Source organism: Osmerus mordax, chromosome 10 (genome assembly GCF_038355195.1).
Source record: "Osmerus mordax isolate fOsmMor3 chromosome 10, fOsmMor3.pri, whole genome shotgun sequence".
In the NCBI taxonomy this organism is placed as follows: domain Eukaryota; kingdom Metazoa; phylum Chordata; class Actinopteri; order Osmeriformes; family Osmeridae; genus Osmerus; species Osmerus mordax.
Genome location: NC_090059.1, coordinates 10,786,487 through 10,796,617, shown reverse-complemented (window position 1 = coordinate 10,796,617; position 10,131 = coordinate 10,786,487). Strand labels below are relative to the sequence as shown.

Sequence of the window (10,131 nt, the reverse complement as noted above, 5' to 3'; positions counted from 1 at the left end):
CAATCAGAACATTTCAAAACGAATGATCACCGCACATGATTGAGGAGTTTTACTTGTTTGCCACAGTCGACAGTTTCATCAGACAGAGGGCGCTAAGTTCCAGAGTGCGAGGGCAGGGCGCCTTCACATTAGGGAAACAATCACGGGGTTAATACAGTGGAGGTTTGAGAAGAATCCGTGGAACAAGAGCTCGTTTGTAATCTCATTGGAAACAAACGATGTTTGACTCCAATGCACTTTCCTGGCGAGCGTCTAGTCAGCTAGCCAGTTTATAATCTTTCTCGCCATTGAGAGAGGCAAGGGAGAGAGAAGGGGCTAGAAGGGAGACTGGGATGATCAAAGTTCGAGGCTGTATCAAAGTCAAGACGCAAGGAACTAAAAGGGACGTTTTAGAGGGATCAAGTTATCAAACTATATCTTTATTATATTAGATATAGATCAAGGTCCGGGCAATAGAAACTTACGTTTTTGGCTCAAAAGTTTTGAGTTGTTTGTGTCTGCTGATTCACAATTTCGGGGAGATCTGAGGACAAGATGTGAAGCATCCACAACCATGTGTGTTTTGTGTTTTATGGTAAGAATGATCATTTAATTCCTTTATTATAGCAGGAACGTTGTGTACATTACTATTGCACAATCACTGACATTGTCGATATGATCTGCTGTGTATTGTTTTCAAAACAAGTTATTTATGTTTATTTGATTCAAAAGAATTTGACTGAAGACAAGCATCTTGCGCCCCTCTTTTGTTTACAATGGGGGTCGTCCGGCATGTGCACGATACTTTCACTCGGGCACGGCGGAACTTTAAACGGCATTTAAACGTTGCATTGATGTTGTAGAAATGCCTAATTCAAATAGTCACGAGTCTATGTAATTGTATGCACAAACGGTCTGACCTGTTTCTATTGGCAGGACCTCAACTTTTATGTTTCAACTTTGAAACACAATAACCTCTTTGGATTAGATAACATACTATCTTCCTATCATTAATATATAAACTATTGCCTGGTATGGATGTTTACCTTCCAAAAAGAAGTAACTCAACACATATTTTAGCATATCTTCTATATGTAGCCTATTATGCTGAGAAGTATTTTTTTAATCAGTAGCTAATTTTAGTAAAGAAGAGGATTCATTTCATCCGTCTCTGCTTCCTACACTGACATCTGTTTCTGGCTGAGGTGTCATGCCCCTCTGAAAATAGCAACAAACAGGACATTTCTAACACTCTGAAGGTAAGTCTGGATATTAAATGTGACTCATAAACTCACTGGCAAATTGTGAGCTGTAAGTGATAAAGGGCCAAGATTTTAGAGCCTCAATATCGTTCCAGCTTTTATGCATTCAACACAAGAAAGAACGCTGAAGTGCCTTCCACTTGCAGAGGACTAGACCTACTTTGAGCGTTGTGGAACCCTTGCTCTGCAGCTCACTTGCAAATAAAAGGGGGTGGTGGGTGATATCCAGATGGCTAATCACAAACTGAAGATGTGCTGTAAAGGTTGTGTTTAGGGCCTAAACTAGAGGCATACCCAGTGCTTTAGTACTGTTACAATGTGGACATGTTAATAATATATTATGTCTTTCAGGTTGTGTCATTTCCACTTTCTGTCTGATGTCATGAAGATGGGACGCTGCAGTGCGGAGAGCGAAGCCGGCGCCGGCGGCTGATAGGCCCTCCACTGGCCAATCAGGATGCACCTTGCTTCAGTGGGCTCCAGCAAGTTGTGCTTTCTGTTGTCACTGGCATTCTGCGGCCTCCTGCTGCTCCTCATCCCAGCCTTTCAGCCCACCCCACACCAGGCTGACCTGCCCCTGCCTCGTCCCCACCCCAGGCCTGCCCGTGTGGGCAAACGGCCTGCCAACACCCCCCGCAATCCTGGAGGTCTGGTAGTCCCTCTCCAGGAAAAAGGGCTGACCCTTGGGCATAATGTGAGCTCTGTGGGGCAGGGAAGACCCAGAGACACCCAAACCAACAGGGAGGGTGGCCGTGCACCTATAGCAGGGCAAAGGGATCTCCCGAACACAAGAAGGAGGACAGACTCACATAGAGGCCCAGCGGAGGGCTCCCTACCTGGGGTGAGGGGAGTAGGTTTCAGGTCTAGGGAACCTCTGGAGCCGAAGGACATCTTCCTGGCAGTGAAGACCACCAGGAAGTACCACAAATCCCGCCTGGAGCTGCTGCTGCAGACCTGGGTGTCCAGGGCCAGAGAACAGGTAAGAGCACAAGGCCTTGTGAGAGCAGGTAGTAGTAGTAGTTCCCATAGCTGGTGTAGTCCATGTTTGTGTGATTGAACTAACTCCTGTCAAATCCAACACAGTTCAGTGCTCGAAAACACACAGTAAGGAACCAACACAACAATCAAATCAGGCCTGTTAAAATACTAACTCACAATCTCTGTTTGTTGCTGTGTTGTTTGTGTACCAGAGCTGGGTGTTTCCCAGGCTCTTCTCCACTCTGAAATTCCAACGTTAATATGTAACCAGAAACTCATCTTATATGACTGATTTATAGATTTATCTCTACTTCTCTCTCCCTGTCTACCCCTCCAGCTCCACTCCCACTCTCCCGTCTCCTCATTAACCCTAGCCCAGTGTCCTCATTAACCCTAGCCCAGTGTCCTCATTAACCCTAGCCCAGTGTCCTCATTAACCCTAGCCCAGTGTGCTCATTAACCCTAGCCCAGTGTGCTCATGCACATCTCCCCCTCATCGAGTCAGGTGGCTGAGTGGTTAGGGATTCGGGCTAGTAATCAGAAGGTCGCTGGTTTGATTCCCGGCCATGCCAAAATGACGTTGTGTCCTTGGGCAAGGCACTTCACCCTACTTGCCTCGGGGGGAATGTCCCTGTACTTACTGTAAGTCGCTCTGGATAAGAGCGTCTGCTAAATGACTAAATGTAAATCTAATCAGTCCATGGGGCTGATTACCAGGTTGATTAATGCGTGGTACCCGGTTGTGTGCTTTGCCATGCTGGAGAACATTATGTCCTCTCTTGTGCTTAGATAGATAGGACTACAGCCTGAGTATTGGACAGACTTGCAGGTTGTGTGTGTGCGTGTGAGTGTGCGTGCGTTAGTGTGTGGTTGGTGCTGGGTCCTCTGTGCTCAGGGACATGAGAGATTGCTACATGACTGTGTTTAATAGGGAGCGAGAGAGAGCCAGGGGGAAAGTCATGGCAGCTGCTCTACATGTTCCCGGGTATGTGGTTGGTGGGGAAGTGCGCACGTGTGTGTGAGCAAGCAGGCCCCTGGAGGAAGTTCCTCAGCAACCTGAGACTGAGACACATGTGTGCTGGAACACTGGGGTGTTTGCTCTCCCTCGCTGCCAGATTCTGGAATCTCCACCCCCCCCCCCACACTGCCGTGTACCCTCCACCCCGAACCCCCACCCTGTAGATGGCTTTTAGATGAATATACCAAGAATCTGGGAGGTGGGGGAGAGCAGAGGAATGGGAAGGGTAGAGCCTAACAGGGGAGAGAAAGGGGTTTACTATTAGAGGGATGGGATGGGCCCGGGGGGTGCAGAATGGGAGGAGGCTGGATGGAAGGAAAGGGGGGTGGATGCAAGACAGGGTGGGAGCCAGAGGGAAATGGGTGGGGGAGCCGACAGGCAAACAGAGAGGCTCGCTGGGGGACTAGGGGTGGCTGGGAGCCACAAGAGTACAGACTGGAGCTAGGGCAAGCACAAAGGAGAGGAGGAGAGGGTGTTGGGCCCAATGGTCAATAGTCTGGATAAATCATGTCGCCTTTGTGGAATATTGTGTTCCAGGGTATAAGCCTAAATCGGTGTGTTTTGTTAACCCGGCTTGCTCACAGTCCTAGAACAGCGGCTAATACAAGATGAGGAAAGGAGAAGACTGAGTGTATGTACAGCTACACAAATAACCAACCATTTGAGGTAATCAGGGTGACTGTTCTCCATGCGATGACATCGACACGCAGTATGTGACAAAGTTACCCTACATGCCATGATGCCTTTGGAACAACCACTAGTCAGCCCCTGCTGCAGCGTCTGTGCTCCTGTGGTGACATCACACACTGTGGTCCACCGTCGTACCTCTAACCAACTCCATTTGTGTTTATTTAGTACGATTCTACGAGATCCCCCAGGCGAAGGAAGAGCAAAGTTAACACTGTAACACCTGAGATATCCTGTACACTGTGTGAGGTATGCTGTACTAGACAGTCAGAACACACACATGGTGCCTCAGCCTAGAGGAGGGTGTGACCACTAAACCTGGTTGAGCTCTAACCTCTCAGTGGTGGCACGAGGTCAACCAGGTCCAGCTGGGTCGGCGGCCATCTTCCAGAAGCATCTATCAACAAAAAGAGAGAGTATTTTCACAGATCTTAATAGAAGCTGTCTCATCAGTTGTTCATCTCCAGATGGAGTGGACAGGATCATTGATGACAGGTATTGAGATGTGCAATATGGGTTCCAGGTCTTTAGACCTCTCTGTGCTCTGAGTGGTTAACAGCAGACCTCTTGGTGTTATACAGCCCTCTTAAATCCCCAAACATCTGTCTATCTTTACCAAGGACTTAGCTCTAGGCAGACTCTACTCTACCATGTTCTACTCTTCTACTCCAGCCACTCATAGAAGGGAGGTTTCTCTAAATAATGGAACCAATGAGTCATATATTAACCCCCCTATCTTCCCAGTGTGTAAACTATTCTTGGAATCCAGCAGTACACATACAAGTATTGGAGAAACGCTCCAAACCCAGCATACCTAACATGCAACTTGGTCTAAAATACTGTCGCTTTGGGAAGGTTAATAGCAGGCTTATCATAGTTCAGTTTCTTGTGTAATCTGTGTTTTAGTATCAGACTGTCAAAACAAAACACCATAGCTTTGCAGCAAACAGCTAAGTCCTCCCACTCTGCTATGCCAGAGTAGCCCCAGGCTGACGCAGCACAGTAAGAATGACTGGGCCTCGTTCTAGGGCGGGGGCCTTTGAGGGCCCAGGTCTACCAGCGCTGGCATCTCTGCCCTCTTCCTGGCTCTTCAAGGTATCCCTTCCTGAGGTGTTTGGACAACGAAGGGGTCCAAGTTGCTATTTGCTCTGTTAACTGGGCTGGGCACGTGTGTGTGTGTTTGCAACTCATGCTCGTGGTGTCCTTTGCCAAGCCAAGCAAAGACAGCCAGGCGTCTCTCTCTGCCCACAGGAAAGAGGGCATGCCACCGGGCATGGGTAAGCGAAAGGGAGAGGAATGGAGGGAGGAAATAATATAGATGAAAAACACGACACACCACCAGGCGTGAGGCAGACGGAGAGGAAGGAAAAGCAATGGAAGGATATGGAGGAAAAAAAAGAGGGCACGCCACTGCGCACGAGGCCGGCGGGCGGGCGGGGGGGAGCGAGGAGGGGGGCTGCATTTGGCCTGTTATATGGAAAAGAGGAGAGGGAGAGATTAGGTAGAGATTGGGGGGGAGAGGGGAGGAGAGGACTAGCAGTGTGTGGAGAGAGGGGAGGAGATGACTAGCAGTGTGTGGAGAGAGGGGAGGAGAGGACTAGCAGTGTGTGGAGAGAGGAGAGAAGAGGACTGGCAGTGTGTGGAGAGAGGGGAGGAGAGGACTAGCAGTGTGTGGAGAGAGGGGAGGAGAGGAATAGCAGTGTGTGGAGAGAGGGGAGGAGAGGTCTAGCAGTGTGTGGAGAGAGGAGAGAAGAGGACTGGCAGTGTGTGGAGAGAGGAGAGGACTAGCAGTGTGTGGTGAGAGGAGAGGACTAGCAGTGTGTGGAGAGAGGAGAGGACTAGCAGTGTGTGGAGAGAGGGGATGAGATGACTAGCAGTGTGTGGAGAGAGGGGATGAGATGACTAGCAGTGTGTGGAGAGAGGAGAGGACTAGCAGTGTGTGGAGAGAGGGGAGGAGATGACTAGCAGTGTGTGGAGAGAGGGGAGGAGAGGTCTAGCAGTGTGTGGAGAGAGGAGAGAAGAGGACTGGCAGTGTGTGGAGAGAGGAGAGGACTAGCAGTGTGTGGAGAGAGGGCAGGAGAGGAATAGCAGTGTGTGGAGAGAGGGGAGGACATGACTAGCAGTGTGTGGAGAGAGGGGAGGAGAGGATTAGCAGTGTGTGGAGAGAGGGGAGGAGAGGACTAGCAGTGTGTGGAGAGAGGAGAGGAGAGGAATAGCAGTGTGTGGAGAGAGGGGAGGAGAGGTCTAGCAGTGTGTGGAGAGAGGAGAGAAGAGGACTGGCAGTGTGTGGAGAGAGGAGAGGACTAGCAGTGTGTGGTGAGAGGAGAGGACTAGCAGTGTGTGGAGAGAGGAGAGGACTAGCAGTGTGTGGAGAGAGGGGATGAGATGACTAGCAGTGTGTGGAGAGAGGGGATGAGATGACTAGCAGTGTGTGGAGAGAGGAGAGGACTAGCAGTGTGTGGAGAGAGGGGAGGAGATGACTAGCAGTGTGTGGAGAGAGGGGAGGAGAGGTCTAGCAGTGTGTGGAGAGAGGAGAGAAGAGGACTGGCAGTGTGTGGAGAGAGGAGAGGACTAGCAGTGTGTGGAGAGAGGGCAGGAGAGGAATAGCAGTGTGTGGAGAGAGGGGAGGACATGACTAGCAGTGTGTGGAGAGAGGGGAGGAGAGGATTAGCAGTGTGTGGAGAGAGGGGAGGAGAGGACTAGCAGTGTGTGGAGAGAGGAGAGGAGGAGTGAGCAGCAGGGAGTCAAGCCTGACTGCTCTCTGATCATCTGAAAGATTCTACTTATCGTTCCTCTGCCAACTTTCCTGAATCCTGTCCATAGACTTGATGGACTAGTTTGCGCAAACAAAAATTCTCTCTTACTCTGTCTCTCTCTCTCTCTTTTTCCCTCCACCTTTCGGTCAGTACATTTGTTCATCACAACCTCACGCCTGGACCTTTTGAACAATGGACTGCTTTATTGTAACTTGGGCTGCTGTGTGTGTGTGTGTGTGTGTGTGTGTGTGTGTGTGTGTGTGTGTGTGTGTGTGTGTGTGAGTGTGTGAGTGCTCTGGTAACACTGTGTCTTTGTCTCTTGCAGACCTTTATATTCACTGATGGGGAGGACAAGGAGCTAAGGAAAACAGGTACATATATATATGCACACACACTCACACAAATAGAGGTTCAAATATGAGAGCCTTTATAGATATACATGATTTTAAATTGTTAAATGGTTCATGAAGACTGTAATGTGCCATTTCCCCCTCTATCATCTCCCCCCCCCCCCCCCAGGAGCAAACATCATCAACACCAACTGTTCAGCAGCTCACACACGCCAGGCGCTCTGCTGTAAGATGTCGGTGGAGTACGACAAGTTCATTGAGTCACAGAAAAAGTATGTCTGCTAATCTCCTTATCCCGAACCTAAATCTAACTTAGTCCCAGCCTAAGAAGTTGCTAACATTGTACTAACGGCTCTGATAGTTCAAACTGGTAGGAGTAGAGTAGAGAAAGCAGGCTCCCACTACAGTCTGAAGAGCTGTGCTTGCTGTGTTTGACTATGGAGGTCAGCAGATGGTCAGAACAGTGTTGTGGTCTCTCAGGTCTCTGCCAGTAATAGACTATATATGCCCATATGGGTTCTGGAGGTCCCACGTGTGTGCGTGTGTTTTTTGACACTGTATCGATATAGTTGCATATCTCACACCAGTCTGTCAGAAACCGACTAGAACATAAATGACTGATGGGTTTGTTGATTGATGGGCTTCGTAACCTCTCCTCCCCTCCCTCCAGGTGGTTCTGTCACTTGGATGACGATAACTACGTAGTCCTCCCCAGCCTGCTGGTCCTGCTGTCGTCCTATCACCACAGCCAGGACGTGTACCTGGGCCGGCCCAGTCTGGACCACCCTATAGAGGCTGCAGAGAGGGTCAAGGCTGATGGATCTGTATGTTCCTCGTTTCCTCTGCCGCGCCCACTCGCTGTTGTTTTTCTCTCCTTTTTCTTCTCCCCCCTTCTCTCTCTCTCACTGCTACCCGTCTACGTCCTACTCTGTCACTCATTTAGTAGCTTGTTGTCTCAATGTGGACTGGTTCCTGGACTAAGTAGATGTTGGCCTCTGAGTTTGTGGGTGTATGTGTGTGTTGTGTACCACAGGCGTCGGTGAAGTTCTGGTTTGCCACCGGGGGAGCTGGGTTCTGCATCAGCCGGGGCCTGGCACTGAAGATGAGTCCGTGGGCCAGGTCAGTCAGACCCGGTCCTGGTCATGCATAGTGCTGGTCACGGCCCCATGATCCTGGTTCTGGTCTCGGTCCTGGAGTCTGTATGTCATTTGAGGTCCGTAGCTTCATCATTCAGCAACATTAAAGTGGCCTTCTCTACTACTTTCTTCTCTCCCGTCCTTCCTCGGTGCGTCTGTTCTCTTCCATGGGGGTACTTCCTCCTCCAGTCTGGGGAACTTCATCAGCACGGCGGAGAGGATCCGTCTCCCTGACGACTGCACGGTGGGCTACATCATCGAGGCTTTGCTGGAGGTGTCGCTGACCCACACGCGCCTGTTCCACTCCCACCTGGAGAACCTGACCCGCCTACCCTCCAACACCCTGCTGCAGCAGGTAGGGAAGGAGAGGGGGAGGAAGAGAAGGGGGGAGGGGTTAGACGGACGGGGAGAGAGAAACAACCTCTCTTTGTCTTACTGTCTGCGTAGCATACAATAGCCACTAATTGTTCTGGGAAATCAAACGAATCGTGTGTCCGTGTGTGTCCGTGTGTGTCCGTGTGTGTCCGTGTGTGTCCCAGGTCACTCTGAGCTATGGAGGCTTTGAAAACCGCAGGAACGTGGTCAGCATTGGAGGCGCCTTCCCTCTGGTTGAAGACCCTTCACGGTACCCAGCCATGCACAGCTCAGACACAGAGAATTTATTGAGTTGGTCTTTGTGCAGTGTGAAAATTATTCCCTCCCCTTTATCTCTTCCCTCTCTCATCTTTCTCTCCAGGTTTAAGACAGTCCACTGCCTCCTGTACCCAGACACGGACTGGTGCCCCAGTAAGAATCAACACCACTAAAGACCACCACTCTACCCCAACATCCACCAGTCTGATTACTCTCCCGCCTTAATAGTCACTCTGCAGGAGCCTCTATCCAAAGTGACTTGCTGTTTTTTGCCAACATTTATGCACCCCTATGCATAATGCTCCCGTCAACCGTCGCCACAGCGATCCTTCTCACCACTTCCTGTTGTATTTTTTTTTTCTCTTCCATGTCTGAATTCCAACTGGTAAACTGTACGTGTGTGTTTGAATGAGTGCTGAGGTACAGAACTGATATAAAAGCTTATAGTTATGGAACAGGGTGAAGTGTTTATTTATTAATATCTGAGTTTTCTTTCATTTAAGGGCTGGTTTAGTTTACCAAATTTGACCAGACAGTGTTAACGATGAGAGAATGTGGGTCAAGTCGCATGCCTTTAAACAATGTAAGATTATTTTTTGTAATTCTCCAACCAGGATCTATTTGTGTGTATGTGTGTCAACAAAGCCATCATAATTGTGTACGGAATAATGCCCTTTAACACAACTGTTGTATTCTTTTCTGAAATACGATTGGCCTTCCTATGACGTTTGCACTGTTCGAGAACTGTTCCCTCAGATCATCTTACTTCCTGCCTGCTCTGTTCTGTGGCCCTTCCAGTATTGTTTTGTGAGTTGGGAATAGTACTTTGATCTCCCGCTCAATCTTTTGCACAAAAACACTAGAATCCAAAAACATAGCCTGTGTGTGTCCATCCCTCCATCTGCCCCTACTGCAGGCCAGTGGGGGAGGCAGACAGAGCAACACCTACTCTTGCCTGTCAGGATTTGTTTTCCTTAACTTCTTCTGTTGTTTGTTGTTATCTGAATAAAGCATGTGTGTTGCATTACCAAATAACTGGTTTCTTAAAGTATTTTTTACAATTGTTCTATTACAGGCTTTATCTGAACTTCTGTATCTGAAAAAAATATGTAAGAAATCATAAAATAAACTGAATGCTCCTATTTTCAACATTTGATTAACAAATAAAAAAGAATGTGCAGAGTCAGCATTACATTTGTTTTCTGTTTGATTCCTGTTCCACCTACGAACAGAAAACTGTCGAGGTCAAAAACTGTTCCAACAGGGTTGGAACAGTTTTTGACCTCGACAGTTTTTGACAGTTTTTGACCAACCCTCCTCGTTGACCTACGG

General features: G+C 48.9%; 1 protein-coding gene across 2 annotated transcripts; it reads left to right on the top strand.

The window, feature by feature from the left end:
- Positions 1–213: 213 nt before the first annotated feature.
- Positions 214–9,976, top strand: rfng (RFNG O-fucosylpeptide 3-beta-N-acetylglucosaminyltransferase). 2 transcript variants are annotated; one of them, XM_067244464.1, is made up of 10 exons: positions 214–574; positions 1,113–1,238; positions 1,593–2,220; positions 7,006–7,051; positions 7,200–7,302; positions 7,701–7,854; positions 8,064–8,149; positions 8,356–8,521; positions 8,706–8,791; positions 8,903–9,976. In XM_067244464.1, exons 3-10 carry the CDS (start codon positions 1,699–1,701, stop codon positions 8,970–8,972), a joined length of 1,233 nt encoding a protein of 410 aa, XP_067100565.1. In that variant the 5' UTR covers positions 214–574; positions 1,113–1,238; positions 1,593–1,698; the 3' UTR covers positions 8,973–9,976. The 2 variants fall into 2 exon arrangements, with proteins under 2 accessions (XP_067100565.1, XP_067100564.1); XM_067244463.1 differs by lacking the exon at positions 1,113–1,238.
- Positions 9,977–10,131: the final 155 nt, after the last annotated feature.